The following is a 19397-nucleotide window of genomic DNA, read 5'->3' on the forward strand; positions in this document are numbered from 1 at the left end:
CTTTTTTAGTTAGATGAGCTGGATTTAAGTCTTAATCATAACAGTTACTGGTTCTGAAACATTAGACAATTTATTTCTGAGCCCTGATATTCTCATCTAAAATGTATAGATAATTATATTCCAACATGTAAGGGTTGTTCAGGATAAATGAAGTACTGAGGTGAAAAGTACTTCATGAACTCTAAAATGCTAGGTCACCAGTAGTGCTTATATTGTCATTTGCTCTGGTAGTGATCCTGGTTACTAAGAACCTTCTACTTGGCGTAGACTGACTGAGCATCTTCTTTCTTCAGAGTTACGTAGCCTGAGGAGGACCAACAGAGGGACTAAAACAAAGCAGAGACTTAACAATGGCAATAGTAACATAGGTATAAACTCTTGTACTCATATAGTACTTGGAGTTTTAGAAGCATTTTCATGTATCTTATGACATTAGAGTAAAAAGGGAAGGCGTCCAAAAGCTTTGAAATGAGGTTCACTTCCTGTAGTGGGTTATAAAATAATGACATTTTTCTTGCCCCAGTAGGAAAACTAGCTCTGGAAGGAATCCAGAAGTATTTTGAGTACATTGCATAAAGCATTCCTAATTGAGCTAAAAATTCATAAGGGGGAAAAAGTATACAAAGCAAGTCTGTATATCTTTACATAATGATTGGTTTATTTAATTTTAAAAGCTGCTCCGTAAATGAAACATGCATTGGTAACTGATTAAAAAAGAAGTAGCTCACACTTGAGCATTCCTGAGGGAACTATTTTGAGGGTTAGAAATGATACTCATTTCAAATTCCATACAAAGCAGTCAGTCCTTCAAAGTGATGAATAAGAAGTAGAAGTCAGAAGTTGCAGAATTTTATTAAACATATTTCATGGCCCTGAGTTTTCCCAGAAGCCCCTTGAACAGTTCTTAGAAAGTTGTTGCTCCTCAAAATTGTACTTTCCTTTTTTGGAATGATAAAGATGATCTTTTATCTGATAATTTGCTGCAATAATGGCATAGTAGGAACTTATACATATTTTAAAAGAGGAAAACATTGTAGTGATCATTATGAACTCTGCTATTTAAGTAATATTTTCTGCTAGTGGTTGCTGAGTTATCTTAATTAATGTATGTTTTATAAAGTAAAATATAAAGATTTATCACTTATTTAATAAAATATTGCTTCTGATCATTTCTCTGCAAGTTGTACATCAATTGTACAGAAATAGAATGCCCTCTTATATTATTATTTTTATTATTTTATTTTATTATTATTTATTTATTATTTTATTTTATTTTTAAATTTTTATTTATTTTTTATTTTGGGTGGTACTGGGGATGGAACCCAGGGGCTCTCTACCTCTGGGTTACACTCCCAGACCTATTTTATATTTTATTTGGAGACAGGGTCTCTTAAGCCAGCTGAGGCTCGCTTTGAACCTGCATGATTGTCTCAGCCTCCCAAGCACAGCGTGCGCCACCATTTTTGCATGTATCTCATTTTACCTACATTTTCCCTAGAAATATTCAGGTTAGGATTCAGATGAAGAGTTTCTGATATTATATGTTTTGGGTATTGTATTTTTAGAAATATATTGACAAACTGGACTGGCCAGGAAGACCAGAGACCAAGAAAATGGTGTAGAAACGGATAAAAACTCCATCCATGCCTTGATGTTTACTGTCCTTTCCACCATTGCCAGGACTCCTTCATCTTACTATTGCAGCCATCACATTGTTTTTTTTTTTGTTTGTTTGTTTTTGTTTTTTTGGTGGTACTGGGGTTCCTGGAAACCCTGCTACATCCAGGCTACACTCCCAAACCTATTTTATATTATTTTTATTTGGAAACAGGGTCTCTTAACCCAGCGAGGCTGACTTTGAACCTGTGCGCAATCCTGTCTTTGCCTCCCAAATGCGGGGATTACAAGGTTGCACCACTATGCCTGGCATCCAGCTGTTACATTTGTTTTACAAGAATAGTAGTCATCTTTGTTTCCTTCTGTTGTATCTCAGGGGATGAAATAAGACTCCATCTCTTCAGATCCTTCCCTTTTATTTGATATTCTTTCCACAGATAAGTGTAGGGCTAAAACCTTGGATTAGGTTTTTGAGTTCTTCTAGAATCACTCATTGTTTGATTTTAACGCATAAATTAGACTAGCAATTAGAATAATTTTATAAGATGAGGAAGCTATTTTTAAAGATACACCATATAAACTGTGGATGTTTTGCCTTTTCAGCCAAAGATGTAACTTATATATGCCCCTTCACTGGTGCTGTACGAGGAACTCTGACTGTTACGAATTACAGGTTATATTTCAAAAGCATGGAACGGGTAAGACTTGTTGGATTTGATCTTTGTATGTATGTTTGTAGCCAGATTTGTTTACTTTTGTTTTGTTGTTTGTAGCAGGTTTGTCTACTTTTGATTATTTGTAATTAAAGTATTTCTGAATAGGGTTTCTTAACTTACTTTGTTTTTGTTTTTGAGGTGCTGGGAATTAAACCCAGTACCTCACACATGTGAGGCAGAGGCAAGCACTCTAACATTGAGCTATGTTCCCAAGCCTCCGATTAAGGCTTCTGTCTTTAATTATAATTGCAGAGTTTATTATTGCTCAGTTTTGTTTCTCTTTTCCTTCTTTTAGGACCCCCCATTTGTTTTAGATGCTTCTCTTGGTGTGATAAGTAGAGTAGAAAAAATTGGTGGTGCTTCTAGTCGAGGTGAAAATTCTTATGGCCTGGAAACCGTGTGCAAGGTAAATTTTATATGTATGTGATTATATTTGGTTTGAAATATTATCTATTAAATAGTAGCTGGAACTTATAGATGGAGTGGAGGAAGACCTTTGGCAAAGTTTTTTTTTTTTTATCAGTTTAGCAGCAGGAAACTAACAAAGAGAAAGTCAAATGGCAGTGAGTTCTGGGAAGGGAGAGTAAGTAGAAATGTAATCACTAGATATGATGGACATGTAACAAAAGCTAATTAGGTTTTTATTTTATTTTATTTTACTTTAGCAGGTCTGGGAATGGAACCCAGGGGTATTCGACCTCTGAGCTACACCCCCTGCCCTATTTTTTATTCTTTATTTTGAAACAGGGTCTCACTGAGTTGCAGAGGGTCTCATTAAGTAGCTGAGACTGTCTGTGAACTGCAATCCTCTGGTCTCAGCCTCCCGAATGCTGAGATTACAAGTGTGCACCACAACACCCGACTAACTGGGTTTTTTTTTTTTTTTTTTTTTTTTTTTTGGTGGTACTGGGTTACCTAGAAGCCCTTCTACTTCTGGGCTACACTCTCAGACCTATTTTTTATATTTTTATTTGGAAACAGGGTCTCTTAAGCCTGCGCGGCTGGCTTTGAACCTGCGCGATCCTCCTGTCTCCGCCTCCCAAGTGCGGGGATTACAAGCGTGTGCCACCACGCCTGGCGTTAATTAGGTTTTTAATAGAACAATTCATGTTGGGAAATGGGCATTCAGAGGGAAAGACATGTTGATAGTGTGCATTAATCATGATATTAAGCTTCAGATACAACCTCAACCTCTAATCTCCAGTGCTTACATCAATTGCAGCCTATTTTGCTGGCCTGTGGTTCATTTTTTGCCCTCTGAATTCCGCCTTTTATTAGAATGCTTTGCATTTCTTTTTATTTCTCCCAGTGAACCATTATAATTTCCTGCTTGAGAACTATTATTTATTTTGATATTCAGTATTAACATATCTCAGTGTTTTAGAAGATAGTTGCAATTAAGTTTATTTATTCATTAAATAAAAAGTGAACAGTGATTATTTTGTATCCTAAATCTTTTCTAGGATATTAGGAACTTACGATTTGCTCATAAGCCGGAGGGGCGAACAAGAAGATCCATATTTGAGAATCTAATGAAATATGCGTTTCCTGTCTCTAATAATCTGGTAAAATCTTTGAAGTCTGTATTATAATTATTGTTGTAAAGAAACTTGACTTGGCTACCTGGAATCTCTATGTGTATATCCCTGCTTTGACATTTAACTAGATAGATATATAGTTTAGTTTTAATCTAATTTCTCTGGTTAGTTTCTTTATATATGAAACAAGGAAGCTGTAATAGCCATTTCCAAGGTCCATTTCAGTACTAATAGTCTATAATTATATGATTGTTCTATTCAAGATGCTTCCATAATGAAAAGCTAGATGTGATCTTATTAGGATTTGAAATGCTCTTTTCAGTTCTGAACTGAAAGATAAGATGTACAATTTGGGAATGAACAGAGTGCAAATGCTGACTTCTGCTATGTGCTATCAAGAAGTTGTGTGATAGTGTTATATTTTGTTATATATTTCTCTCCCACATTAGCATGTTTATCCCTATTTTAGTAGTGAAACCAGGATCAGATAAGAAATTAACATAATAGCATAGGTACTAGGCGTAGAATTTGGAATTAACATTGATTTTCTGAGTCTACTTTCAGCCTTTTTTTGGTGCTGGGGATTGGACACAGGAACATTCTAATTCTGAATGATACCCCAAGACTATTTTATATTTTATTTTGAAATAGGGTCTCATTAACTTGTTGAGGCTGGCCTTGAACCTGTGATCATCCTGTCTCAGCCTCACAAATACTGAAATTACAGGCACATCCATCTGGCTAGTTCAACTTTTTTTTTTTTTTTTAAACATCATAGTTGTTTCTACCATCATGTTTATAAAAATGATAAGGTTTTTTTCAGTATGCAGATTGGATATAAAAATTAAAACTAGCCAGGCATGGTGGTGCACACTTGTAATCCCAGCATTCGGGAGGCTAAGACTGGAGGATTGCAGTTCGCGGACAGCCTCAGCTACTTAGTGAGGCTCTTGGCAACTCAGTGAGACCCTGTTTCAAAATAAAGAATAAAAAATTGGGCAGGGGGTATAGCTCGGAGGTCAAATGCTTCCAGGTTCAAGCCCCAGACCTGCAAAAAATATATATATATATTAAAACTGTGGTAGCATAAATTTTATAGCAGCCTAATTACTGATATATGTGATGTTAAATGTATGTCAGAAGATGCCTTTTTAAAAATATGTTTTCATATTTATAATTAAACTTGCAAAATCTATTAAAGATATATAAAGGAAATATGATATGTTAGCATTTGATAGGTATTGGGGGTGGGTCTCTGTGCTTTATAAACTTAAAAATATATAAAACAGTTTTCAAATTAAAACAAATACTAAAACAACAGTATAAAAAGAAACTAATACAAAATATCCTTGCACATAAGTAAATGAAAACTTTGAGTGTAAGAATATATTGATTCATTCCCTTTTTAAATGTTTTTTTTTTTTTTAACTATTAACTGCTTACTTTTTTGTAGCCTCTTTTTGCTTTTGAATACAAAGAAATATTCCCTGAAAATGGTTGGAAGCTATATGACTCTCTTTTAGAGTACAGAAGGCAGGTATGTACTTCTTTTTGTTTCAGTTTTACTATTCTATATTATTATCATTAAAAGAAAACCTATGGGTAGAAATAAAGACCATTTTAGGGTTTGTTTTATCTTTGCTTTTATTGTTAAATGAAGGTTAATTCGGATTGTTTGGCTTTGTTTAATTTTTTTTAACTACTTTTCAGAATTATGCCAGTGATCTTACATGAATCTTTACATACCTAACAGTTTATAAGTATCAGGTTTATTTAAAAATATTTCATAGTTAAATAAAGATAAAAATAAGATATATATGTATATACTTTAACACTCTCATATACTATTCAATATTATTCAGATTTTTCTTTTTTAAGTATCCTATAATTCTGAAATAAATTCTTAATAATTCTAGTTCTTATTATTTATATCCACAAGAAAGTTTTGAAAGCTTTATATCTCCACAGAGGACATACTGTGTCTCCTGTTTTGTTGTATGCTAAAGACAGTGTTGACTTTGATCAGTAACCATATAAAAACAACTACGTTTTTATACAAACTCATCACATTTCCTGTATTATTTCACTGTGCAGATCAAGATTTACTATTTGGTAGCCTTCTCAACTACCTTCTACCCTATTTGATTCAGCTTAATTTCATAAATATATATGAATGCCTGCTTGTCCCTTTATTCTTTCTGTCTTTTCAATGCTGAGACCATTTGCTTTTCAGTTATTCATCAGTTATTACCAGATTTTGAAGAAATAATCTCTCCTATTTCCTAGGTATTTTCCATGCTTCAAGAGACATGGTACTGCTTTTTTTTTCCCCACTGCTATCTCCTCAGGAGGTAGCACGGTACCTGGCAGATAGAGGATAATATCTGTTGAATGAATTAATGTAGGAATGAAGCTTAGGAGAGTCTTCTCATAGAACGTGCTCTGTAAATATTTGTTAACTAAAACACTTCTTTCATATATTTATTTACATATGGTATGTATGTGTGTATATGTGTGTCTATATCACACACACACACACACACACACACACACACACACACACACACACACACACTTATACACCAGGCTTGTTCTTACGTATTTCATAAGTACTTAGTCATTTGATCATAATAATTTTGTGGAGTAGGTACAAATATTACATACATAGTGTATAAGTAAGCTGAAATATAGAAACATTGAATTCTTGCTCAAGATAACACAGCTACAAAGTTTAGAAAATGGGTGTCTGGATCAACATTCTCACTGCTGTAATCCAAAACAACTGACCAAACAACTTAGAGGAAGGTAGATTTACTTGCTCGCAGTTTTTGGAGATTTGAGAGGTTTAGTTCATGTCAGGGTGGGTCTGTAGAGTTCAGTGCATGATGATGGGAAGCAGAGAAAGGGAAAGAGCAAGGCTTTGCCCTCTCAACATGGAGGCTTGAAGAAAGGGAGAGAGAACAAGGGGAAAGAGTGACCGTATATAATCCCAAAGCTACACACATTCAGGGACCTCTTGTTGGCAATGCTGGTCATGCTGGAAGACACACTTCCAGCATGGCTATCTGGGTCCCATGAGGGGTAGGGGAAATTTTTAAATTTTAATTATTACACTGGGATTTGAATTCAAGAAGTCTGGCTCCAGAACCATGCTTCTAACCATTAACTTTTTTCCTGTGTCAAAATCATATTTATAAAAATTTGAATTTTTCCTGAAGACTATTACTCTTGTAGAGAAAATTGTCCAGAGTAGCTATAATAAAGATTCTACCTATAACTAAGAGATAGATATATTTGTGTTAATCAGAAATTGAAGGAATATAATTTAAAAATTATAACATTGTAAGAATAGAAGAACATTCAGAATTCTTGTTTACATTTAGCTATGTGTATACTACAGGTAATTTAGAATATAATGAGATTTCTTCTTCTTCTTCTTCTTATTCTTATTCTTATTCTTATTCTTATTATTATTATTATTTTGTGGTAGTGGGGATGGAACCCAGGGTCATTCTACCTCTGAGCTATACCCCAGCCCTATTTTTATTCTTTATTTTGAAACAGTGTCTCACTGAGTTGCAAAGGGCCTCACTAAGTGGTAGCTGAGTTTGTCCTTAAACTGCGATCCTCCTGTTTCAGCCTCCCAAATGCTGGGATTACAAGTGTGCACTACTACACCCAGCTCTAATGATTCTTATAATGAGTGAATTTGCTAATAGATTGATTTGGGTGGCCTCTTGGAGTAAATGGGATAGAAAGAAAAGTCTGGGTTTTCCTACATTGAACTGTCTGATGATCAGTCCCCTATAAATTTTAGGTAAAGTCTCAAAGTGTTGTTTTTTTCAGGATAAGAATGAACTAGAATTAAATCAGATCTTGACCAGACATGAAGACTAGATTTATAAAATATGCATTATCTATAGACTCAGTAAGAGAGAATTTTGTTTGAATATGTGGTGGTTAATTATTCTCAGACTAATCAAATATAATAATCTATAGACTCAATAAACTCAGTTAATCTCAAAGAAGACTAGTGTAAAGAAGGTCATGTGTAACATATCACAGAGGAACTATAGAACATCAAAAAGATAAAATCCTAAAAGCAGCCAAAAGAAATACTTTTAAAAAACACACAGAAATAGACTAACAGATTATTCTTCAAAAGCAGTAATGAAAATTAGAGGACTGTGTAATTTTATCTTTAGTGTATTGAAATAAAACTGCCAGTTGAGAATTCTATACCAATAAATACATCCTGAATGATGTGTGCATGTATGCCTCCACCATCTTGTACCCCATGAAGATGTATGAATACAGTACACCAATTTAAAATAAAAGAAACAACAGTGAAATAAAACCATTTTTATACTACCAGAGTATTACTATCAGAGAAAAATTTAAAAGATAAATATCAGGCAGAATAAAAGTGGTTCAAGATAGATTAAAAAAAACCCAGAGAGAATAAGTATATGATAAATATAAATGAATGTTGGTTATATAAAACAATATTTTCTAAAGTGTGATATAAAATTACATCAATAATACATAATTTAGAAAAGGGATAAACAGTTGTAGTGTTTATAGGTTTTATATGGATATGAGGAAATATTTTTTTAGTAGAACTTGATAAGATTTTATGACATAATAAATTAACACTTTATACACATGGTATAAAAGAAAGGATAAAAATTCTAATGGGCTAAAATTAATCTTAAGAAGTTAGGAAAGGAAAAGTAAGGTAAACCTAAAGAAAGCATATGGAAATGGTAAAGAAAGCAGATTTAGTGAAATAGAAAATGAATATACAATGAGAATCAACAAATAATAGTTTTTTTCTAAAAGATCAATAACATTGTTAGGCCTCTAAAGAGATGTATGCAAACAGTATTCCTAAGTAAGCAATATTAGAAATGGAAACCATAACATCTGTTTAGGTTCTGCATAGATTTTGCAGATGTTACAGATAATATCAAGATATTATGAGCAACTTTGTCATTACCTTTGAACATTTTGGTGCAATGAACACTACACTTGATTAAAAATTTGTAACTTAGCTAGATGTGGTGGTGCACACTGTAATCCCAGGACTATTGCTAGTTTCAGGACAGACTCAGCAACCTAGTACGATACTGTTTCAAATAAAAAAAATGGCCAGAAGGTTGAGAGCATAGTTAAGAGATAGCATGACCCTGGATTTAATCCCTAGTACCACAAAACAAACAAATAAAAAATTTACTGAATAAAGCCATTCAATAAAAAATTCAAAGCCTATATAATATTTATCCATTATATAAATTTATGATAAAAGAAACAAATTTTCTTCCAAAGACCCTATTCCTAGGTTTCAATGCTATACACTTAAGAAGATTTTTTTTTTTTTTTTTTTTTTGGTGGTACTGGGGATGGAACCCAGGGGCCTTCTACCTCTGGGCTACACTACCAGACCTATTTTATATTTTATTTGGAACAGGGTCTCTTAAGCCAGTTGAGGCTGGCTTCGAACCTGCGCGATCCTCCTGTCTCAGCCTCCCAAGCTCGGGGATTACAAGCGTGCGCCACCAGAAAACAGAAAAAAAAAAAAAAAAAGTTTCTCCGTAGCATATCTTGAATTAAAAATCTTGTATGGACAATGAAAAAACTTACAGGTTAATTTTCCTTATAAACATACTTGGAACTTCTATATAAAATGCTAGTAAGTCAAACACATTGTATACAAAAGGAATAATACCTAATGACCAAGTTGGGTTGGTGTAATATTAGAAAGCCTATTAATGTAATTTACCACATTAGGATTAAAGCAGAATGCAGTGTTGAGATCATTGTTAAAGTATATCATTCTTCCTATTCTTTCTTAAACTACTTCACAAAAAGCCTGCATGATTTGCAATACTTGAACTACCTAAAATAGTCATTTTTGTTTTTAATTTTCCTCATGTCCACTATGCTTTTTTAAGAATTTAAGTTCAAACAAATTGTTTATTAGTGGTCATTAGTTTTGCTCTCCAAATTATAATTCAAGTTTAAAAATCCTTAACCTTCAACTTTTTATTTGAAACATTGCATTTTACTTACAAAATTTCTAACGTAGATTTGTTTCACAAAGCCAGGATAAGTATTATACCACCACTAGAGACACAAAGATATGTAAATAAAGTTCAGATTTTTACTATATAGTCACATGTGGCAAATGAAATTTAAAACTCTTCATGTAATTATATTATCCCATCACTTGGCAAAATATGAAACAGTATAGGAAATTAATGGAAATCAACTAAAAACAAATAGTTAATAAGTAATGGCACAAGATTTATGTCAGTTCAGAAATCGAATGTCAGAATAAGGTGGTTTAAATAACCAGAAAAATCTATCTTTAGAATTGTAAAACTGAGGAATCTGTGTAGAAATTGCTGTTTCAGCATCATTTAATATAGACCTTTGAAAGCAGATGAGGTAATTGTGTTCAGTAAAAATAAGTACTAATAACACTTATTAAATAACAACAAATTTAATATATATTATTATTATTTTGTACTGGGGATTGAACCCAGGAACATTCTGCCTTTGGAGTATGCCCTTAGGCATTGCTAAGTTGCTGAGGCTGGCCTTGAACTTATGATCCTCCTGTCTCAGCCTCCTAAGTATTGGGATTACAGGTGTGTACCACCATGCCTGACAAATAAATTGTTTTTATAAAGAAAAATAAGAAAAATAAGAGAGAAAGTAAACTATACCCATAGATAGAGAATTATGAGATTAGAAGTGTGGTAATAATACTCGAACATTGAATTCTACATTGAATGATGCATATAGTTTATGGTTTTTTACTTAGGTGAATTTCTTGTTTCCTCCTACAGAGTTAGAAACTGCCTCTTAAGTCATTATATTTCATGCTGATGGTGAAGGCACTAGTGTAGGTAGAAGAATTTGTTTCTTTTTATTGAATATATATTTTTTAATACAGAAGAAAAAGATCTCTCTTATTTAGAAGACATGATAATTCTTATACAGTGTACAAAATTAAAAAATAATATATTGAAAAGTAGATTTCCATTCTGTAACAATTGTTTGTCCTCCATTCTAAGTTCCCTCTCTGTAGGAAATGATGTTTTAATTTTCTATATTTCCTTCAGAGATTTGTATATGCCTATAATGCTTGTGTACATATGTTTATACATTATTTTTTGAAGTATATGGTAGCATACCATGTACATTATTCTGTGCCTTTTTTAATAAAAATTATTACAACTCACATTTCATAAGGTTCACTTTTTGTGTGTGTGTGGCATTAGGGATTGAACTCAGGTGTGTTATGCCTCCAAGTTACACTCAGTTACACTCTCAGCCCTTTTTCTTTCTTTTTTCTTTTTCCTTTTCTTTTTTTTTTTTTTTTCAGTACTGGGAATGGAACCCAGGGGCATTCTACCTCTGAGTGACACCCCCAGCCCTATTTTTATTCTTTATTTTGAAACAGGGTCTCAGTGAGTTGCAAAGGGCCCACTAAGTAGCTGAGGCTGTCCGCGAACCACAGTTCTCCTGTCTCAGCCTCCCAAATGCTGGGATTACAAGCATGCACCACCATGCCCGGCTATTTTTCTTTTTAAAACAGGATCTTAATAGGTTGCTGAGAGTCTTGCTAAGTTGCTGAGGCTGGTCTAGAACCTGTGATCCTCCTATCTCAGCTGCCCACATACTGAGATTATTACAGGCATTTATCACCATCTCCAGCTAAGTTAAAATGAACATGTATACAGTCCACTGGTTTCTGGCATATTCACCAAGCTATGCAATTATTTTTATGCTTCTAAGTCTGGCACACTTAAAATACTTGGTTTAAAATTTTAGCTCCAGTTCTTCCTCCCATACTTAGGTGTGTGCTCTTGAGTGAGTCATTTAATGTCCCTGCCTTTATGTTTTACATAGTAATAGATTGTGCTGCTTTATGTCATTGTTGAAAGATTTATTAACACAGGAAAATACTTTTTAGTTATAAAAATTCAAATAAGTATAAGTATTCTATTTGTTATATTATAAAGCTCTGAAAACAAAAATCACAGTTGATTGGTTTTATAGTATGCTGTCACTAAAATAAAAAAATGAAAGCTATATTAATTTTATTGATGTATATATAATAGAATTAGGAAATTAGATTATATCTGCTTTAAAATTGGAAAAACTATAGCCATTTAGGTTTATAATATAGGATAGTGTTTCTTTAATTTACTCCTGAGTCATCTAGTCATTAAACTGAAGACCCTCGATTTGAGGATAAGGTTAAGAAACATCAGGTAATCAGTAAAAGTCTGTGTAAAGATAATGAGCTTGCTCTTCTACAAATATACATCATCATAGGGTAGATGCAGTGCTTAACACATTTGGAAAACACTTATATTCTGTCAAAGGAAACAGAATTTATCCTCAGAACTGGTTGTCATTCCTACCCAAACTCTGTCCCTTCCTCAAGAATGTGACATTAGTAATGGTATCGGTGGTTCCCCTTGAGTGTTGTATTACATTAGGTTCTCAGATTTATGCTTCTCAAATGATCTGACTCTCATAGCTCTGACTTCATGTTTCTAAGAAACTTTAGAGACTATGATTTTGATGGAAGCTTTCTAAGGTCCACTGATTTATTCATTAATACATATAGTATCTACTATAATCCATATAGTATATACTACATACTAGTAGTTAAAATACAAGGCAGGATATTATCATTTCTGGCCCCTGAAGAGTTCATATTTGTCAGCCTAAAAAGCAGAAGTCAAAAATGATTCTCCAAAGAATGATAATACTTATTTTAGAATAGCAAAGCATTACCACAACAGGCAGACAATAGCTATTACAATAGCTCAAGAGGGTAGTGGATATGCGATTGGCTGAGAAGGATGGTTACTGGACTGGTTTCTTTTACTGGTTTACTTAATTCTTTGTGTTATGTTTCCTGTCATGTATAGGGAATCCCAAATGAAAGCTGGAGAATATCAAAGATAAATGAAAGATATGAACTTTGTGATACGTACCCTGCCCTACTGGTTGTGCCAGCAAATATTCCTGATGAAGAACTGAAGAGAGTGGCTTCCTTCAGGTCAAGGGGCCGCATTCCAGTAAGTGTGATAAGCCTTTGATGAGCCTTTCAGATGACCCTACCTGCTTCCGAGACTAATGAGTTGGAGAATGGGGCAGGTTAAAACAGCTATGGCAGCAAGACTTTGATGAGGATAATTGGAGACTGAGTTGTTTAGTAAAATTAAAACTGGTAATTTGAATTAAAAATTGTATAACTATCAATATAGAATTGCATGGCTTATAACTTGAAATGTTTGCTATGCATCCTCACTATTTCTTTATATTACATATTTTAAATAATAAATTTATGTTAACCCCAAGAAAGAAGAAAACTAAATTTATGAATAACTAGAGCTAAAACATCAGCTCAGCTTATTGTAAGATAAATTATTGGAAAGTTCTACTGATATAGAAATAAAACTTTCATGTGGGGTTTACATAATCCTGTTTTAATGTAATTTTACTTCTAGAGACAGTACTTCCCAATAATCAATGGCTTTCATATATGAATATCTGATTAAGAATTAGACCAAGTTTCCCACATATCAAAGTTGGCTTGAAAGGTGATGATTTTTCTGGATAGCCTGAGCTATCTTCTCATAGGCAGGGTACAGATCCAGATAGAAAGCAGAGGGTTAGAGAAAACTGCTTTTGAGAAGGTTTATAAACAGAGATACATAGAAAAAGTGTTATACATTTTTCCCTCATTAAGGTTTTATCATGGATTCATCCTGAAAGTCAAGCCACAGTCACTCGATGTAGCCAGCCCATGGTAGGAGTGAGTGGAAAGCGAAGCAAAGAAGATGAAAAATACCTTCAAGCCATCATGGATTCCAATGCCCAGTCTCACAAAATCTTTATATTTGATGCCCGGCCAAGTGTTAATGCCGTTGCTAATAAGGTGAGGTTTTCTTTCAGTAATTAAGATTATAATGACATTTTCTTGAATCAGATGAATTTGACAAGGGCCACGGTGGAGTAAAAAGTAAAAAGTGATCAGCTGAGGCTTTGCAGTGGTAAAAGTCAAGGTTCCAATCTTGGCTCTTCTCCTTGATGGTGTGATTTTTGAGTTAGTTAATCTAAAACTGCAATTGTATCATCTCTTATAGTAGAATATGCAGATAAAAAGAAAATAATAAGGAACGGCATAAAATGTGATTATGCAAGATCAGTATGTATACACATATATACAAAATGGTATAATTTTATTTTCTTTTAAAAATTGAATACTGTATATTGCTATGCCAATAAAAATTCATTTGTAATATATTTTAAGGTATAATAATAAATTATATTACAATGCTGTTGTATTTTTAGGTTATTTCTGTTTTTTCTGCTATTATGATCCTTTGCTGTTATGATCCTTTTAATTAACTTGTGGAAGATATTCCTAAATATTTCCATCCTGCTTAGCGTTTTGAGGGCCTTGTAAGTGCCGGACACTCTCTGTTAAACTGTAAGTATCCCTCCTTAAGGGAGATGAGGAAAGAGCATGGCATCCTAAATCATTAACATTGTAACTATAGGGCATAAAGACAAATGAGATAAGGTGGAAATGAAGCCCTCAGCACAAGGCATATCTTCTTCCAGTAAATACTTCTCCCTAAGATTTATGCTGTGAAGTAGCAGGAGTGAGATTTAGGATTATTTCTAGGTGAAGGGAATATAGAGCAGAAAAAGTGGTTGGGACAAATGTTACTTATAAGTCCCAAGTAAAAGGTAAATGTTATGTAAATAGTGACACTGTACTGTTTTGGGAATAGTAAGAAAAAACACTACTTTTTGGTACAGATGTAATTTTACCCATCTACCTCCAAGAGTACCCTGTCCCAATCAATTTCACTTCCATGGAACCCTGCCAAAAGTCCTTACTCTTCTTTTATAGTAATATTTCTTTTTTACTTTATGGTTTTATGACCATTGTGTGTATCCATACATTGTATTTTAAAATAGTTTAGTCATTATATCTTTTAAATCTCTCTTAATCTGTGATCCTCTCTTTACCATCTTTTCCCTATATTTTATCTGAGGACTTCTCCATCTGGATTTCAGTGATTGGCTCATGATGTGGCTTTCTTCTGTCTCTTGAACTTATCAGATGAATCCAGAGGTTTATTCAGATCCTTTGGCAAGACTACAGGTGTGATACATCATGAAGCACATGTGATGTTAGTTGCCATTAATGTTCAGTACCTAGATACATTATCATTTTAATTTTAGCTATTAAGTTCATGTAAAAGACAGGATAAATGCTTGATTCTTCATATTTACAAGTTTTCTCAATAATGAATTTGCTTTTTATCATCCTCTAATGTTAACAAATTCTTTCAAGTAGCACTCTGACATTTCTTTTAACCTCTTGCAAATATTTCTTTGAAATAAAAAATTGTCTCATCCTTGTTAGGGAAGCCTTTTGATTCTCTTTCTATAGAGCCGTGGTAGCTGCTAAGGTTTGGATCATATCCCTAATGCTCATGTATTGCAGGGCCTGCTCTCCAGCCCATAGCACTACTGGGAGGTGGATCCATTGGAGAGGAGAACCTAATAGGAAGTTTTCAAGTAACTGTGGGCGTGCCCTTGAGGGATTGTAGGACTTTGGAGCTGGCCCCTTCCTCTCGCTCGCTCCCTCTTTCACTTTCCAGCCATGAGGTGAATGGTTTTGCTCTCCCCTGTACTCCTGCCATGAGGTGCTGCCTGAGCACAGGCCTAACAGCAGTGAGGCCAAGTTATGGACTTAATCCTCTAACACTGAGCCAAAATAAATCTATAAGTTGATTATCTCAGGTATTTTTTTATGGCAACAGAAAGCTGACTAACACAGCTGACTTCTTTGCTATCTGGTATGACAGAATATCCAAATTCAGTGTGAGATCTTGAACATTTTCTGTCAAGACTGGAATAGCTGTTTCTCCAAGAAATTTTATTAGGAAACTATATTAAACCATAATCTAGTGCAAAAGATGCTGATTTGTTACTTGATGGTTCTATTCCTAGGTCTTTCAAATGGACACACAATTTGTTTTATATTGCACTGTCACAGTACTCATCCTTCATACACATACGTTCCCTTCTACCTAATTTCTGTAAGTGGCGGCCTTTATCCAAATCCCCCTCCTTTGGCTGGGCATGGTGGTGCACACTTGTAATCCCCACGCTTGGGAGACAGAGACAGGAGGATCACGCAGGTTCAAAGCCAGCTTAAGAGACCCTGTTTCCAAATAAAATATAAAATAGGCCTGGGAGTGTAGCCCGGAGGCAGAAGGGTTCCATCTCCAGTCACACACACACACACACACACACACACACACACACACACACACCCCTCCTTTTTCACAAATGCTTTTGTCCAAAGATTTTTCATTGCCTTTGTAATTTTGATTATACCCTTAGCATAAGGTTTCCTGGCTGGACAGAAGAGTTTGTAAGGTAAAATTATTTTTTACCTTAAATCTACATCTACTATAGGCCTTTTGCAAATCAACTCTTAAAATATACCCCTGAACCACCACCCGAACACACACACACACACACACACACACACACACACACACACACACAACTTCTGCTGCACTTGTAAAATGAACCTTTCCAGTAATTTTAGAAAAAAGCCCAAACAAAGAAACAAGTACTAAAATTGATGACTTCTAAGGTCCAGCAGGTTCTTGTTATCGGGCTTGTCCTGTGTCAGTTCTTGCTTACTCCCATTTATTGATAGCAGCCAGACTTTGTGGCTACTGGTCATTTGTTCCACTTGTTAGTATTTTGGTTCAATGGGATTCTTTGTTACAATTGTTTTAAATGATTTTTGCATGTTTTACCATCAAGTTCTTTAAAAAATAGCTTTAAGATATAACTCATTTACCATATACTATACTTAAAAGCACAGTCTTTCAATGTTTGTAGTTTGTAGTCTCCTGATTCCACAGCATTTGTTTTTGTGACAGTTCTGTGTAGGCTGCCACCACTGTCATCTCAATTGTGTTGTAATCAAATCGAACTGAAGGTTTCTCCCTCCTCAGCCTGTTCTATTTCCCCTCTTCAAATTAAGCCAAGGTAACAGGTATCCACTGAAAGACAGAATTGTCCCTATCCTGAATTCAAACTATTACATAGTGTCAGGAAGCCTGAACTTATATTCTTCTGTTATTTGTTGTTGGTTAGGAGTTGGTGAGTTTCATTGTCTTCAAAGGTGTTAATGCTCATTTACTTTTATGTAAGTACAGTGCTACTCCAGCATTCTTATAATTTGTTTTTATTAGAGCTGTAAGAAGGAGACTTCTTGAGCTAGTAGAAGATAGGATGATGTTTTATTTATAAAATATAAAAACAGTAAGCCCAGAAAAAATGGATTCCCATTTCCAGCCATAGCATATTTTGAAAAATATTATTCTGTCTGTATAAGATGCTTTAAATTTTTGATAGTGATGTTGATAGCATTCCATATTTTTACACATACAAGGAATTATGTGGTTAAAAGAGAATTGCCATTATGATTGAAAATAGTATTGGAATTATTTACTGTGGTGCTGGGGATTGAACCCACGGGCACTCTACCTCCAGGCTCCACCCTTAGCCCTATTTTCTTTTTATTTTAAAGCAGAGTCTTGCGAGGTGAACGAATCTAACTACTTGCTGAGGATTTCCTCAGATTTTTATATTTCTGTCTCAGCCTCCCAAGAACTGAGACTGCAGATGTGCACCACCATGCCTGGCTAGAAATACTGAGATTAAAATGAGGTAAAGAGGCAGGGTGGTGGAGCAGCAGGCATGAACTGACAGGAGGTCCCTGCAGATGGAACTCAGTAGTCTGATGATTTCATACATATAAAAGCAAGTCTTCTGTAAAAAACATTTGGATAAGGAATATGGTTAAGAACAAAAGTGCTTTAAAATGTTGAAATACCTTAATATGTTTGATATTTAATATTTATAATAGCCACATAGAGAGGTAAGTGTATATTCATGGTTTACCAAGAACACGAAGTATACCATGGTTGTGCTAAGGCACCTTGAGCCATTCCCATCTCCTCAGGAGGGTTTTCCTAGGCACCAGTAATATGAATATTCTTTTATGCTTTCAGGTACCTTATAGAACTTTTTCATGCGTGTCCATAGGTAATGGAAATTTATTTTTATCATTTCCCATGATTTGTGTTTTTTCCAGGCAAAAGGTGGTGGTTATGAAAGTGAAGATGCCTATCAAAATGCAGAGCTAGTGTTTCTGGATATCCACAATATTCATGTTATGAGGGAATCATTAAGAAAACTTAAGGAGATTGTATACCCCAACATTGAGGAAACTCACTGGTTGTCTAACTTGGAATCTACTCACTGGCTAGAACATATTAAGGTGGGTATATTTCTATTTCTATTTCTAAAACAAGGACTTTATCCAGCCTTGTATGGCATTTTATAATTGAAATCAGCACTGTAGTATCTTTCTAAATGGTGTGAAGTTGTTAACTTCTTTGATAATTAGAACCTACTAAGCCTGGAGCAGGTGCATATGTCTACAATTTGCTTGCCTGTAATCCCAGGACTTAGGAGGATTAAGTACAAGGCCAACATTGTGACTTAGTGAGACCCTTTTTTCAAAGTAAAAAGGGCTGTAGTGTAGCTCAGTGGTAGTAGGGCCCTGGGTTCGATCCCTAGTATCACAAACACACAAACAAAAGTACTACTTCTAAAGTTTCATGTTTGTTGAACGAATTTTGCTTCCATTATACTTTTTCCCATCCTATCTTGTCTACCCATCTCAGATCCTAGTTAATACATTCCTTCTATGAAGGCTTCCAAATTGTATTCATTTCCATTTTCTCTGAACTCTATACTTTTTTTCTTTCCATTTAATTAGGTAATACCTGTCCTTCATTTATTTGCTTTTAGATATCAAACAACATATATTGCTATGTCATAGAGGCCTAGAGTGAATAAATCACATTTCTTTTTTGTCACCTTGGGAACTAGGGCAGCACTATTTGAATCACTATCCAGCAAATATTTGTTCTATGGTTTGTGAAGTTAAAACCATTATGGCTAGAGGAATGAACCAGAGTAGCTGAAGGAAAGGTATCTCTGGAGTGTTAAATCACTTGGCAAGTACCAGTGAACACTAACTTATCTGACATACTAATTTCATGTTTGAAGTACCACACTATTTTAGTTAATATAGTTATATTTTCTATGTGTATATTTTTTGATAGAGTAAAATAAATGCTTACATACCATATGTATGTTAATTATTATGAAATAATGGGAAATAGGATTATATTAAGCAGATTTATATTCACATTAAAATCTAAAATTCAGACAGAATTGAAAGCACACTGAATTACAATTACAATTAAGACTTTTTATTACTTTTCTCTTCAAGAAACTTGGAAATGTAAATATAGCCATATATAATTACTGCTTGGAGGGCATGTTCATGTGGCCCATCTAATAAACTCCATGGTCTACA

The 19397-nt window shown here is 34.2% G+C and overlaps 1 protein-coding gene across 3 annotated transcripts in view; it reads left to right on the forward strand.

Annotated features, from left to right (window-relative positions):
* Window positions 1-19397, forward strand: part of MTMR2 (myotubularin related protein 2) — a gene marked incomplete at both ends in the record, with an annotated part of 78764 nt that overhangs the window by 51901 nt on the left and 7466 nt on the right. For all 3 annotated transcript variants that reach the window (XM_080718836.1, XM_080718837.1, XM_080718838.1), the window contains 7 exons: window positions 2221-2315; window positions 2629-2739; window positions 3797-3898; window positions 5325-5408; window positions 12826-12975; window positions 13650-13838; window positions 18102-18287. In XM_080718836.1, the coding sequence (XP_080574962.1) occupies window positions 2221-2315; window positions 2629-2739; window positions 3797-3898; window positions 5325-5408; window positions 12826-12975; window positions 13650-13838; window positions 18102-18287 (917 nt within the window). The remainder of the gene's footprint in view (window positions 1-2220; window positions 2316-2628; window positions 2740-3796; window positions 3899-5324; window positions 5409-12825; window positions 12976-13649; window positions 13839-18101; window positions 18288-19397) is intronic.

This window comes from Muscardinus avellanarius (assembly GCF_963383645.1).
Source record: "Muscardinus avellanarius genome assembly, chromosome: 1".
In the NCBI taxonomy this organism is placed as follows: Eukaryota; Metazoa; Chordata; class Mammalia; order Rodentia; family Gliridae; genus Muscardinus; species Muscardinus avellanarius.